The 15,710-nt window shown below is 46.6% G+C and overlaps 1 protein-coding gene across 4 annotated transcripts in view; it reads right to left on the bottom strand.

The window, feature by feature from the left end:
• Positions 1-15,710, bottom strand: part of Chst15 (carbohydrate sulfotransferase 15) — a 79,737-nt gene that overhangs the window by 31,077 nt on the left and 32,950 nt on the right. For all 4 annotated transcript variants that reach the window (XM_021198917.2, XM_021198908.2, XM_029541926.1 and 1 more), the window contains 2 exons: positions 1,542-2,532; positions 409-748 (listed from right to left, as the gene is read on the bottom strand). In XM_021198917.2, coding sequence (XP_021054576.1) covers positions 409-748; positions 1,542-2,087 — 886 coding nt within the window. In that variant the 5' untranslated portion in view covers positions 2,088-2,532. The remainder of the gene's footprint in view (positions 1-408; positions 749-1,541; positions 2,533-15,710) is intronic.

The following is a 15,710-nucleotide window of genomic DNA, read 5'->3' on the forward strand; positions in this document are numbered from 1 at the left end:
GGGGAATAGGGAACTTTCGGGATAGCATTTGAAATGTAAATAAAGAAAATAATAATAAATAAATTAAAAAAAAATTAAGCCAGTTCCCACCGTGAACTTGGCCTCTGCTGCATGTGGCTAGTCATCGTTTCCTTACTCTGCCATCTTGTGACATAGCCAACAGCCTCTCACCAGGACATCAACAACAGACTTTTTGGAACCTTTAGCCTCTAGAATCATAAACCAAATAAACACTGGCATTTTGTCATTATATTATAAAACAGATTAATAATATAACTGTCTAATGACAGGTGCCATGCCTCTGAATCTCAATATATCTTCTCTCCAATCTTACCATGCTTTCCTCCACAGAATCTCACACCGTGCCCTCACAGAACGACCGAGAAAAGCACGAGAGCCAACACTCACCAAAGCGCTTCCGGGTCCACCAGTGGGGCTCCTTGATGGCTGAGAATTTCACTTCTGGATGCAGCCGGAGGCGGTCATAGAGGTCAGTGGTTCCGCACTTGGGCTGCCCAATGATGTAGAAGTGGGGCAGGCAGCGCAGGCGGAAGTGCTTGCCACGCACATGGGACAGGTGGCCCCAGAAAGCCTTGCGCAGAGCGTCAAAGGTAGAGCGGAACCGCTTGGAATAGAGCACGTAGGAATTGGTCAGGTAGGGGTCAGTGGTGTTCCTGCCCGAGAACTCCTCATACCAACAAGGGCTCTTGCTAGTCGGAAGGAATTTACTGGGGATTACAGAAAACATCTGCAATCAAAGAGCAAAGGAGACAGGCACAATAGAAGAAAATGATTAGCAGAAACATTCTAAACTAGGAGTGGTGACCCACACATATCCCTGAACTTGAGGCAGGTGGGTCTTTGTGAGTTGAAGGTGAGCATGGTCTACAGAGTGAATTCTAGGACAGCCTAGGCTAGAGAGATTCTGTCTCAAACAACAACACAAACTAAATGAAGGGCCCAGAGAGGTGGCTCGATCGTTTAAAGAGTGTGTACTGCTCTTCCACAAGACCAGATGTGCTCCCCGCAGCCACATCAGGCAGCTCACAACCACTTGGAACTCCAGCTCCCGGGGATGAGGCTTCTACTCTGGCTTCCAAGGGCAACTGCCCTCACATGCACATATAGGCATACATGCATGCATACATACATACATACATACATACATATATTACATATATACATACAGATGACTAAAAATAAATCTTTTTTAAAAAAAAAAATACTAAGTGCTGGTGATCTACAAAAGCAACTTGAACCACTATGGCCCCATTCCAGACAGGAAGGCCCCGTGTGCAGTGATGAGAAGGGATCATCTTTAAACATATCTAAAGCCATTTGGGACAGCAAATTCCCTCCTTGGCATTTCCACAGCACAAGCACACCGTGCTTTCTCATTCCAGAGGCTGCCAAGTTATCCTTGCAGTAAGACATCCAGGAAATGCCTGTCATGTTCCTCCTGCGTTCCTAAAGATGGTGGTAGGGAAGGAAGCATCCATTCTTTAAAAGTCAATCACCAAGACTGACAGGAGGCTACTCACATGCAACTCTTGTCTCTTGAGATCTTGTAAGTCCGGGAGCTGCCTGGTTGTGAACTCAATCCTGGCAGCGATGCTGTCGATAATCAGTTTAATGCTTGGATAGTCCTTTACATAGGAGATGTTATTTACAGAAGGCTGGTAGTGATGCTCTTTCACATCACTGGGATTCTCACTGTCCATCACGCTGGGGTTGCTGGGAAGGCCCCCATAATGGAAAGGGGAGGAAATCAGAAGTTCCTGATGAGCCCCGGAAAGGATGTAAGAAGCCATCACCAGGGTCATTATTATCAATCCAAAGACCAGGCTACATCGCTTCCCCTTCCTGAAGCGCAAAAAACCACCCCAGTTTTCATTGCCCTCAGTCCTCACTTCGAGAACAGCGAGCAAGTTCATCTGCTTACTGTCCACACGAAACAGAATTTTGTTTTCTCCTTTGCAAGTGGGGCACGCCTGATGGCTGTGATGGGGGCCCCCCTGGCAGGCAACTTGCTGTTTGTGTGTGACTTCGGGGAACAGCTGGATGCAGCAGTTAATGCAGTGCCTCATGGTAGAGTCCTTGGACAGCTTAGAGAGCCATGGGCCAGCCCTCGAGGAGTCCACTGAGAAACTTTAAGGGTGTCCTGTGACGACAGAAGGCGGTAGGAAGGCACAAGCAACAGAAATGAACAAGGAAGAGAGCAAACACCAATGCCCTAGAGGACGAGGCACGTTCTTTGGTTCGGATACGAAGGGCAACACAGAAGAGCAGGTTCCAATAGTCTGTTATGCACCAGCCATGCAACAATGAAGTGACCACAGATTTGGAAGTAACTCTGCTTGTGCTTCAGGTTTTTCCCATGGCACCAAAGAAAGTTGGAGTGGCATCAGTAGAGAGCACGGAGCCACACTGGAGATGAGAAGACATTATGGGTTCCTCGTTGACAGGTAAACTGACATGCCTTCAGAATATTTTCTTTTCTTGAGAAACAGATTCGTATTAATGCTAGGTGACCTAAACATAAAGAAAGACAAGTTTTGTGGCAATATGTGGCAATTACGTGTCCTGGCTGGTTTTGTGTGTCAATTTGACACAGGCTGGAGTTATCACACGGAAAAAGAGCTTCAGTTGAGGAAATGCCTCCATGAGATCCAGCTGTAAGGCATTTTCATTTTCTCAATTAGTGATCAAGAAGGACCCCTTGTGGGCAGTGCCATCCCTGGCCTGGTAATCTTGGGTTCTATAAGAGAGCAGGCTGAGCAAGCCAGGAGAAGCAAGCCAGTAAGTAACATCCCTCCATGGCCTCTGCATTAGCTCCTGTTTCCTGACCTGCTTGAGTTCCACTCCTGACTTCCTTTGGTGGTGAACAGCAATGTGGAAGTGTAAGCTGAATAAACCCTTTCCTCCCCAGCTTGCTTCTTGGTCATGATGTTTGTGCAGGAGTAGACACCCTGACTAAGACGTTACAATAGCACAGAAGTTGCTTCCCAGGGAAGAGCAAGTGTTATCCCCTTCTTCCACCTCTCCACTTCAGCCACACTTACTTGTTCATAAGCAAGTTACAGATCATATCAGATAAATGGAGGTGTTTGGGGGTTTTGTACTTGGTTTGGGGTTCATGTTCTGTCACCAGATGTGGCCCCCACCACCAGCCTTTGTACCCATGTACCCTCCAGGGCCCCTGCTTTCACATATCTGAGTGATGGCATCCCAGAATCTCAAGATTGTGTAACTACAGTCAGATTCATGCACAGTCACTATCTTAGTTAGATTCTGCTGCTATAACAAAATACCATGACAAAAAGCAACTTGGGGAGGCAAGGATTATTTCATCTTATACTTCTACATCACAGTCCCTCACTGCCCTCACAGGGCAGGAACTCAAGGCAGGAACCTGGAGGAAAGGACAGGAGCAGAGACCATGGAGAAACACTGCTTACCAGTTTGTTCCTCATGGCTTGCTCAGCCTGCTTGCTTACACAACCCAGAGCCAACAGCTGAGGGCCGGTACAACCCACGATGAGCTGAGCTTTGTTAGAAACTGCTCTAAAGACATTGGCTTACAGGCCAATCTGATGGACGAGTTTTCTCAATTGAGGGTTCTCTTCCCATATAACTTTAGCTTTTGTCAAGTTGAAGAAAGAATGAAAGGAAGGGAGGGAGGGAGGGAGGGAGGGGGAGGGAGGGAGGGAGAAAACAAAGGGAATCAAGACCATCAATGACTTTGAGTTTGAGGGATGAATCAAAGTACCATTTTTTAACTCAGTGATAAGTCTGAAGAACAGTAAGGAAGGAGATGGAGGCAGGGGGGAAGCCCAGGGATCCAGGCTGTCTCTTCACAGCTTCTGTCATCCCTCAGCTACAGCTTAGGAAGCAAAAGTTAATGAAAATTTAGCAACAATGAAATGATCCTCTTCTTCAGTCAAGTGTATTACATTTTTAAAAAATCTGCCTTTAAGTTATTAAGCAATTAAAGCCAATGTACAGTTTTCCCCCGAGCCACAGGACACCTCAGACCCTGAAGTCATTTCTCACTTTCCTCATCCCTGGAAAGACACGATTCTTAAAAATCCATTAACATAATGCCATGGCTCTAAAATGTATTTTTTCCCAAATGACATTTCTTTGGAGATGTCATAAAAGGGGAATGGATGAACTAATGAAAGAGCTTGACGTGGTTTTTAGCTGCCACACACGCACACCCACGGGCTGTGTGACCTTAAGTTCGTCAACTGCTCTGAGTTCTCATTTCCTCGAGGACCAGTAAAACTAGAATAATAACAGTACTTCTTTGTGACTTTTTTAAGACACAGAATTCATGTGTGTAAAGAGTTTGCATAGGCCTGACATGTGTTTAGTGATCCAGAAAATGTACACAACACAGATATCATCACTGGCCGCATTACAATCTTTCATTGCTGGCGAGTTCTAAAAGTGTGTGATATGCAATTCCACATGTGAGACCCTAAGCCGCATTCTTTTTCCTTAGGTTGACAATCACCCAAGGGTGGCAGACTCACATCCCATTGTCCTCATACACATCTCAAACAACCCTCTGTCCCCAGAGAAGCGGCATTAACTAAACGTTCATTACACACTCTATATATTGGCCAGAGATCTAAAGTCACAACCCTACAGCAGAAACCTTCATGTCGCTTGGATCCAAAGCCCATATTTTCTTGAAATACATTGGCAAAAAAGTAATCAAGTGGCATTTCTTCCACCCACAGAGTATTCAGCACAATGCCAGCACTCACACTTCTCTCTCTGTCTCTCTCTCTCTCTCTGTCTCTCTGTCTCTGTCTCTGTCTCTCTGTCTCTGTCTCTGTCTCTCACACACACACACACACACACACACACATGAGCACACACACACACACACACACACACACACACACACACACACACGCTTTACAGAATTGTTCAAGGAATTATCACTAAGCCCAGGAGGCCAGATTGAGAAGTACTAGTCTGAGGAGCTAAGAGTCAGGCAGATCCTGGGACAGCAGGAGAAGCAGACTTGAGGAGCATGGGAGGAGACTCCTGGGACCAAGCTGAGTCCCTCTCCTCCCTTAGGACAACTGGTGGGCAACCCAGGAGCTTCTGCTTCCAGCTTGCTCCGTCACCTCTGACCCAATGCTGGGTACAAACAATTCTTCCAAATTAAAGAAACAAAAGGGCAAGATCCGCTCCCCCCCCCCCCCCAAAATAACTCTATCCCCAGAACCAAGAAAACACTTTTTTTTTTTAATCCACTTGTCAAAGACAAGGCCAAGACAGGGTTAAAATGAGGCTCCAAGCAGGGACTCAGTGGGAGAGTGTTCACACTCTTCTGTCTTACCGTTAGTTGTTTTTGTTTTTGTTTTTTAAGAAGGAAAAGGGGAAACAAACAAGGACTTTGAAGACACAGAACAAGAATGTACAACCTCTGAACCCAACAGAATGGGCAGAACATTTCTAACCAAGAGCTAACCTATCTTATTTCAAGCAAAGTAAATAAACCCCAGGACTGGAGAAGGCTGGCAATCTTAATAGGGGTGGATAGGATGGGAAACAGGCTCAAACATGCCCAGTGTTCCTCTATCTAGAAGCTGTACCTCCAGTTAGGCAAACCACTCCAAGATTGGTTTTTTTTACTCATTAAAGAAAACACTCCAAAAACACTCTAATGCAATGTGTTCTCATTTCATTCATTCATTCATTCATTCATTCATTCATTCACTTGTTCAGCACATACTTTCTGAAGGTTGACTGTGTGCTGAGCACATCCTAGGGTATGGACCAGAAGTCAATAAAAAATGTTGCATGTAAGCTGGGCGTGGCGGCGCATGCCTTTAATCCCAGCACTTGAGAGGCAGAGGCAGGTGATTTCTGAGTTCGAGGCCAGCCTGGTCTAGAGTGAGTTCCAGGACAGCCAAGGCTACACAGAGAAACCCTGTCTCAAAAAACCAAAAAAAAAAAAAAAAAAAAAGTGTTACATGTAGGTATGAGTGCACCAACATGTACTGCTGGCATTCAGTTTTATCCCCCCAGCACACCGCTTGGCATCTTTCTTGGATGTTAGGAGCTGCCCCTTTCTTTCTTTCTTTTTTCTATTTCTTTTTGGATTTATTTATTTATTAATTATATGAAAGTACACTGTGGCTGTCTTCAGACACTCCAGAAGAGGGCGCCGGATCTTGTTATAGATGGTTGTGAGCCACCATGTGGTTGCTGGGACCTGACCTCAGGACCTTTGGAAGAGCAGTCAGTGCTCTTAACCGCTGAGCCATCTCTCCAGCTCCCAGGAGCTGCCCCTTTCAACCACAGCTGAGGTTATTTAACGAAGTGACCCTTGGTGAAGCCAGGAGCCATTAGGAGCTTCAAGATGGAGGTCTTTCAATGAAGACCAAGGCTTGGTTAAAGCTTAAATTCCCAGGTATGATGAAGAAGAGCTGGAGACCAAACCCCTGATGATAGATGATATAAGCCATCTCCCCTATGTTGTGAAACCTCTGCCCAAACTCAAAAATCACTGGGATCTGAGGGTTTCAGGGCTGATGAGCACACAGAGCTGAGTGAAGCCAGAAGGATCATGGGTATTCCTCCCTGTGCCTGACTGCTGGCCAGTCCTGATCAAATTCTTGTCATAAGCTGCTGCTAGGGACCTTCTGGCACGTGATTTATTCCTCTGGGAACTTCCTGAAACCACTTAGGAAACCATGGGAACCTTTGCCTCTGCAGCAAGTTCAGTCACAGTGTGGGTGTTGGAAATACTTCTGCTGGGGATCTAAAATGGAGCAATCTCTTGGGAACGGAACTCAGACTCCAGGCGTTTGGTGTTGACCTTGAACGGCAAGACTCCAGGGTGATATCGAGAAGTTGAAGCGCTTTGTACTAATAAAACTTTCGGAGGAAGGGAACTGTCTTTCCCATGCCCAAAACCATGCAGGCACTCTATCATATGTGAAGTACATCTCAATAAAGTTGATTAAGACCCATCCAGTGACCAGGTAATGAGGTCAATTGTGGGAACTAAAAAGGGGGCCTAGGGGAAGAAGGGGAGGAAGGACCCACGTCCCGCCAGAGTTCCACCTATGCTTGACCTTCAGTGCCTCTGGACAATCCAGTCCCTAGACAGACAAGAAAGGAGCAGAGAGGCCCATGACAGAGGACTCTCCCACCTGAGCTGGCTTTTATTCCACCTTGGCCAGGAGCACTGCAGGAGTATCAATCTGTAAAGACGTCACAAGGACACAAGATAACCTCAGGTGACAAATGTCCCAAACAGCGAAACCATTAGACACCACTGTTCACTCAGTGCCACAACACAAGGCCTGGCTGTATAATTCCTCACAGCACAGGCTGTCCCTGCACTGTAGGACAATGCAAGGTCAGCAACTGTCCCTGGCTTCCATGGCTAGATGCTAGTAGAACGTATCCTCCTGAGATAGGGTAAGCAAAACCAGGTCCAGACATAGGCGAAGGTGGCCCTGGGGACCTTTTCTCTCAGGTGGAGTCTGTCTTAGAGGCACAGTGAGCAGAGTGTGACATCACAGTTGCTATTGAGCAGAGTTTGAGAGACATGACAGAAATAGAGTTTCATGGAGACGAAGAAAGCAAGGGAGGGGGAGGCTCTGTGGGAAATCAAAGCCGCTGAGAACCACCTGTGGGTAGATCCTTGGGGACTTGTGTTGGTTTGGACCACTCAAGGCTAAAGCAGAGATTAGATTCTATACAGCCTTGAAAGCTGGCGTCAAGGGTGATATTGGCCTAAGTGCATAAAAAGAGGCATGCTACATATTCTTTCCCAAGGCTCTGACTAATCTATGTAGCTATTAAATAACACAGCTAATAAAAAAAAAAATCCAATTCATGTGGCTGTACTAGAAGGAGAATGGATCGCTATCATGCCCCGTAACTGGCTTTTCCCACACACTGCAGATGATCCTAGGGACAGCCACTCAGAAACTTAACACTCAAGTGTTCTTCCCTCAGAAGCAGGTAATGCATCCCACCTGTACTTCACCTGGCTAGAATGCCAGCGCTTGGTGCCAGTCGGCTCAGGTTAGACACGACCTCTGGTGCTCATTCATGTAGTCAACCAAGGTACTCAGGGATACATTACAGCCTCGCTGCCTCCCAGCCAAGGCTCCACGCTGTACCCCGTGGATGCAGACCAAAACTGTGGGAACCCGGTGCCACTGTGAGAGATCAGATAACTGGTCCCCAAATAGAAAGCATTCAATTACCCAGCCTTTGCTTGGATGCCCCCTATTAACCTATGTACACCAGGCATCATTAGCAAACCATTTATAACAAAATTGTAATGGAGAGACCCAGAAATACCACTTTAGATTAAGTAATTGAATGCCCCTCAGTGAAAGATCGATAAAGGGCATCCAATTTCACCCTAGGAAAAACTTATTAAATTATTGTAGCTAGAAGCCGATAGAGCAGAAGAAAGATGTATGAAACTTCAAAGGAAATCTGGATGGACTTCAATAAATAGCTTCATTTAGCTGAAACATTCATGTATGCCCTCCGGGGGGGAAAGGGGAAAATAGCTAATTACACGATTTCACTTTTATGTTTTAAGGGGGAAATTTTTGATGGGTCTTAATTAACCTTTACTAAAAACACAAAGCCTTCTTCCGGTTAGTATGTCTAAATGCTGACATCTTTCCTTGGGCTATGCATATGAACATACTCTTTTTGTCAAGAAATATTAATCACTAAGTAGAGGAAGGCATTTTTTTGACTCAGCTCAAAGGTATCATAAAGAGATTGCCGAGACCAAGAAGAAAGCTAACAAGAGTTCTGTACAAGCAATAAGCAGTATCAGTCTGCGAGTGTGTGTGTGTGTGTGTGTGTGTGTGTGTGTGTGTGTGTGTACAAGTGCACATGTACACTCACATACACTCATGTAGAAGCAAGAGGTTGGCATCAAATGTCATCATCAATAAGTCTCCTCATTATTTTTGAGACAACATCTCTCAGTGATACCTGGAGCTCACCAATTTAGCTAGACTGGCTGGCCCACAAGCCCCAGGGATCTGCCACATGGATGCTAGGAGTGTGGGCACAGGGCCTTATTTTGTAAGAGCTTGACCAATTAAGCCATCTCCCAGGTTCCAGTGTCGATCTTAAACCTGAGGCTTTCTAATCAATTAACAGAACAGAGTCACTCCTCACCTAGACATTCAGTGTCCTCTAGTGTGTGTAGAAAGCACATAGCAATCAGGGGCAGGTCAGGATTCCAAGCTCCTATCTACCAAGGGACTTCAGACAAGTGACTTATCTGGGTCTTTGTGTTCCCAAATGGCACACAGGCAAGCATAGATCACCCACAGCTCGGGAGTTAAGAGCCTGAATGTTGTGGCCAAATTGCTTGGATTTGACCTTGACAGGACATTAAACCTATCTCCTCTCTGTTTCCTTGAATAAGAAGTAAGAATAATCAAAGGACCTATAGCCTACCAGTGCAATCAGTATCAAGTGAGCTAACACATATAGCTTACTTACCAGGGTAATCTATTGTAAACACTTAATAAATGTTAGTTAATATTGCATATACACAGTGCTGGCATACAGTATTCTGAATGCTAATTATTATTCATAAATACCATTTAGGATAGATTACATTACTGGGTCTTATTCATTATTTTTCCCTTTATTTTTCCCTATAGTCTCACTCTTGTCATGTGACTCACTTTGCACTTTACAATAAAGGAGAAGTCTATTTCTTCACCCTTCAGTTCGAGTCAGGTGACCTGCTTTGGCCAACAGGATGAGGTAGAAGAGACCACCTGCTAGTGTCAAGCCCCAGTGAAAAGGGACAGGGCGTGTCTACTCAACCCACAGTCATCTTTGCTGTCATCACTAGAAAAACATGGCTCGGTTGATAGAAGGATGACAGACACATGAAGGAAAGCTGGGGCCAACATGGAGGAGCTGGAACCCAGCTGACCCAGCCATCCCTCCAGAGACGTTCTTCTAGTCATTGACCACATAGTAAAGGCTAACCAGTATCCTCTGCTACAGGGAGTGAAGCCATCGGAGCTACAAATACCAGCTTTAACAACTGTGTAACGAGCTTCACAGAGCGCATGAAAAGCTTATGAGGGGCCAACACAGGCCAAGGCAACCCACCAGAGATGCAGTCACTTACGGAGTCCATCCCTCATTCTGAAAGCCTCTCTCCCTTAGCACCAGAAGCAGAGAATGCCCTGCTGTAGCCATGATGGAAGCCAGAAGGGAGTTCTTCTGAGGTTAGGCCACAGCCACCCTAACACACCACACTCTCTTCAAGCAAATCTGTGTTTATGATAGCCATGGCTGTTTTGTTCCAGTTATCTGGACAACTGACCCCCATCCCCCCAATGGGATGGACAGGCCTTCACTCTAGCCTCTGTGTGGTTATTGTCATTTCTCCCTGTATCCTCTTCCCCTACCAAGCCTGTGCTGTAATCTGACCCTGATAGGTTCCTTGCCAAATTTCATCTTTCCTGATGCCTGGAGTCTCTTATCAGTGCTTCCTCTGCAAGTATTCCCTTACCATGGTCAGCAGGCGCTTCCTGTCTGGCACCAAGTGTGTATCATATGTACCACAGGAGTTTTATTTTGTTCTTTTGAGATAGGGTCTGCTGTGTGACAAGACTTTTCTTTCTTTCTTTTTTTTTTTTTTAAAGATTTATTTATTTATTATATGTAAGTACACTGTAGCTGTCTTCAGACACTCCAGAAGAGGGTGTCAGATCTTGTCACGGATGGTTGTGAGCCACCATGTGGTTGCTGGGATTTGAACTCCAGACCTCTGGAAGAGCAGTCGGGTGCTCTTACCCACTGAGCCATCTCACCAGCCCGACAAGACTTTTCCTGGAGAGATGAACATCTACTCACCCCCAAATAATGAGCCCATGACAGACCAAAGTACAGACACTGCTAAAGTTCAACTTGGTGGACCAATGGGCTTTTACTGGAGTTGCTTATAAGAATATAGGTGAGAGGTTACTTACAGGAGCAGAAATGACTCAAAGACAGCTCCATCACCAAAGCCCACCCAAGCATGGGTGACAGATCACAAAAGCTGGGAAGCCTGGAACATACTGTACAGTCGACAGGCTGCTCAACAGGCTGGAGAGTGTCCTTTCCAGGTACCTCAGTTGGTCTAAATGTTGTGCAGGCAGCTAGGCTGGTTTCTGCTTCTTTCAAGCATCTGGTCTGGTCTCAGAGTCTTCTTCTCAGCTTGTCTTGTCTGGGAATATTCTTGGAGTTCAGTCCCCTTCCATCTGAGGCAACTCTCAGCTTAATTGCTTTTATTTTGGCAGGGAAGGGCCTACTGGATCTGCTCAGTTTCAGGGAATTCCTGAAGCTATTACTGAGTTGTTTAAGGGTGGCTATAGGAGGGATACAACAGGGTTTCACAATATGGTCCTGGCTGCCCTGGAACTCCCTATGTAGGCCAGGCTGGCCTTGGATTTATAGAGATCTCCCTGTGGCATCCTGGGATTAACGGCATGCACCACCATAACTTGCATAGCACGGGAGGTTTTATAAATTATATACTTGGCTGTATAATAATTTCACCATCAATATTGTTTTCGTTAGTAACAATGACTTTTTTAATGCATCACAGCATAGAAAGAGTCCATAGAAAAAGCTATCATTTCATGACCCATATCTGTGGGAAACGAGCATTCTTACAAAGATCTGATCTCCATAGCAAACAGCCCTCCTCTCTCTCTCTTGTACCCCAGCATGATTCCGAGAGCTTCAATTTAGTAGAGAGGTGGAACACAGGAAAAAGGGTTTCCGTGAAGCCAAAGCATTAAGCTAGACCTCAAAGTAGGCAGGCCCACCTTTTAATTCAGCTCAAATGTTACCAACTCTATGAACTTACACAATAAACTGAGCCATCCCAAGATTTAGATTTCCACGAGTAGTGTGGGAGGAGAACCAATGGTGCCCTCCAGCATGAATTCGAAGAGGTAATAGACAGAAAAATGAATAACCTCCACCTGGCACACAGCAAGCTTCCATTAGTAACCCCGCCTTTGCATTACTGGACACAGCCTCAAGCCTCGCCCCAGTGCTACCTGATTTCTGCTCACCTATAAACCCATGTCTAGATGTCCAACTTCCGCACCTACATCCAATGTGAGGACAGGAATGCCAGGAAGAGACAGCTGGCATGCTTATCCCTAAGTGTCTGAAGGAAGCTAGGAAGAAAGTTGTAACAGGGAGAAACCCACAGGGGACCCCTAGGAGCATCTAAAGACCCATTCATGGTGGGAAACCTCTAGCCTATCTTGAAGCTGACAGTGGGCATAGTTAGAGCCCAGGTGAACCCATGCTCTCTAGAATTATCAACCAGGCAGGACAAGCCTATAGGCACCTGCTCATCCAGGCCTGCCTTCGATAGAGAAGAGATGTAGCATGGTTCTTTGCTTCCCAAGAACGTGCAACTCATAAGAGACAGATAGGGTAAGAGACTCAAGGGCCTGGCACCCCACCTTCACCATCTGTACCTCCACAAACTTCAGCCCATCATCTGGATTAGCCTCAAGTGGTCCAGCAGCTTATCCAGGCCCATGATTCCTTCATTTCCTGGCCCCTTTAATAAGACTCAACCTAAAGATCAGCTTCTGGCTCCCAGGGGCTCTGCATAAGGAGGAGAGGAAGGCTCAACCAAAGAGGAGATGATGTGGGCCACTTTCAAGCCTTTTTCTCTGAATCCCTTAGAAGCAGAGGCACTGAGTCTCATACCATCTCAATTTCCACTTGCATTCGAAGCTGATAGGGGATGCTGGCTGGTCTGGCACCGTGTGTCCTGCACAGAGAAGGAGCCACGGAAGACAAAACAAGCCTGTGCCTGGTGCTGGTTGAAGGAGGAGGAAGAGGCAGTCTGGGTGCACTGACACACCCGAGACCACAGAAACACAGAAATGACCTCGCTGAGCAGGCAGGTCCAGGAAACCACCTGTACAAGTAAGTCCCTTGTCACTCCTGCAGGTGCAGGTAGACAGGCTGGGTTCTACCATGTTAGTTAGCCACGTTGTATCAATGCTCTGGAGACTGTGCACCAAGCAGGCCCTTCCTTGAAAGGCTGTTTCAAAGCCCGACAGCCTAAATATGCTCCCAGCACGACAGAGGGCAGCTGAGCAGGGGAGGTCCTGAGCAGAACTCCCCACATCTCTCAAACCAGACTCAAACCCTGACTGGTCACCCTTATGAGCCGTGGCCTCTGTCTGGGCCTTTAGCTTGATCATACGGAAGCCATGGCCTGGGGACTGCCCCTTCCGATTTTAACACTTTCAGACATAGGATCTGGGATTAATTTCTCTTTAACAAAAACCTGCCATCATTGCTTCCTTCTGTCTTTTGCGGCTGCTCAGTGTCTAGTTTTCAGCAACTGTTAAAAGCTGGCACAGGCTTTGCTCTATCAGCCTCCAGAGAAGCCAGACAGTCAATCTTAAAGGTTCATTCATCATGGGTTTTTCTCCCACTAGAAGCCCACCCTTCCCCCTACCACCACCATATCTGCCCATCACATGGTATCAGCCCCTTGCACCACACTCAATCCTGCATTTGGGGGGGGGGGCATGAATATGAGGACCACACAGCCCAGAGCTCAGTAGAATCTTGCTAACTCCACAGCAAAGACTCCAGGGACTTCCACCTTGACATGATCACCTTGTCATTCCAGAACTGTTCAGCCCCATGACAGGAACAGTCTTAAGACACCCACCTGATGCCAGGCAATCTGTAAAAGTCACACCATGGCTTAGGGGCTAGAGACACCCTAACAATAGTAATGATGCCTAGAGCCACAGTCTCTGACAGAAGGGACAGGTGGGTGGGTGGGGCTGTCCATCTGTTCCAGCTCTGACCCAGCCAAATCCAGCCAGATGCCTGTCTCTCCAACAGCCGTGATGTAACTCAGGTTTGCGCCACGAAGGCATAGTGGGCAAGGGGCTTCGAACATGTTCATACTGCAGTTCTCACCCAGAGATTTCCACGTGCACAAAAGACTCCAAAGGTCCGCGTGACACAACAGACAATTTTCTTTTTCTGAGCCCAGCATGTCTATGTGGGGAAACTCTTTTAGAACACTCGTTTTGTTGTTTCCGGTGGTAATTTAAATCACCAGGACACAGGCTCTTCCGTTCAAGTCTGTCTAGTAGCTATCTGCCATCCTACTCAGGTGAAACCTACAAGCTTAGGAGCTTCAAGCTATGCTTCAGAGCTGGCCCACCAAAATAGCTCTGGGGAACATAGCGACTGGGGCCTTCTGCACAGAATTCCCAGGGGAGCATGTAGACTCAGGGTTTTCAGTGTCCTCAGAAACAGTGAAAGGAAGAAATGATTACTGGTACAATGTCAGCCATGTGTGGGAGGCCACACACAACGGTCCTTAATAGTAACTCTTCAAAGTCAGTATGCAGAGCCTCAAAGTACATGTGGGAAACTAAGGCACAGAAGGGTTATACACACACCCAGCGTCACACAGCTAGCCGTGGCTATGATCCCTAGAGCTATTTTGGTGGGCGGGCTCAGAACAACACAGGAAGCTTGGTTCCTATAGGCTGCAACTAATGGAATGATATAGGAGGTGACAGGACAACCATGGATCTGTTTGGCTGCAAAGCTTGTGACCTTTAACCTATATACCCAAATGAAGCTGCCACCAATAGAGGCTGGCAGAGTCAAGTATCAACTATCATCTGATTGGTCTGGTCGGCCTGGATTTGAGCCTGCTCAGGCAAGGCAGCCAGGCTAGGCCATGAGCCTCACACAACCACAGGGCCAGAGATGCTCAGTCCAGGCAAGCATGGACCTCACTCTAGGTTGGGTGCTCAGTAAATATCTCTACCTTAGTGACAGAAGAAAATTCCTGTATGCTCTACTGAGTTCCTAGCAATGCCTAGGACAGGGCACTTTTGGCTCGGTGACCAGAGTGACCCCAGCGGACACTGACTGTGTCCATACACCAACCTAGGGTTAATGTGATGGTTGGGTTTAAATGTCCTGATAATATTAAAGACAAGTATTAGCCCCACTCTACAAGCGGCTCAACTGTGAATTTAATGTCATATACTTCCTACTTGGTGTGACTTACAGAGACAGGAGAGAATATAGGCCAGGGGAGGGGGCTGGATATCTAAAGACCCCACAGTCTACACTGGGCACCAACCACAGCATTGAAATAGCCATGTGACTGCAGACAAACTGAGACTCTCATCCTCTTCTTCTCCAGGTCAACATGAAAGGCTTCGTGTCTCCAAATAGGCCCAAGATCATCAAGACATCAGGTGTCTGAGAGCCAGTTACTCTTCCTCTTGTGTGTTTGTGAGGCTTCCTGCAGGCGCAGCCCCAAACCTTACCTGCCAGGGAAAGGGATGTGCTTTCTGACATCGTGGCTCCCATGTGGCTGGAGTGCAAGGTCCTTAAGCGGTGGCATTGTGGCCATCGTCCAACGAGTCCCCTAACACAATGGGGAAATGAAGGAAAAAAGATGTGCCCAGGGAGTGAGTGTGTGTATAAGAGAAAGTGTATGTATATATGTTACAGAGGGAGAGAGAGTGTGTGTAAGAGAGAGAGAGAGAGAGAGAGAGTAAGAGTGTGTATATGTGTGTTAGAGAGGGAGAGAGTGTGTGTGTATATGTGTTAGAGAAGGAGAGAGTGTATGAAAGAGAGAGAGAGAGACAGAG

Source organism: Mus pahari, chromosome 1 (assembly GCF_900095145.1).
Source record: "Mus pahari chromosome 1, PAHARI_EIJ_v1.1, whole genome shotgun sequence".
NCBI lineage: Eukaryota > Metazoa > Chordata > Mammalia > Rodentia > Muridae > Mus > Mus pahari.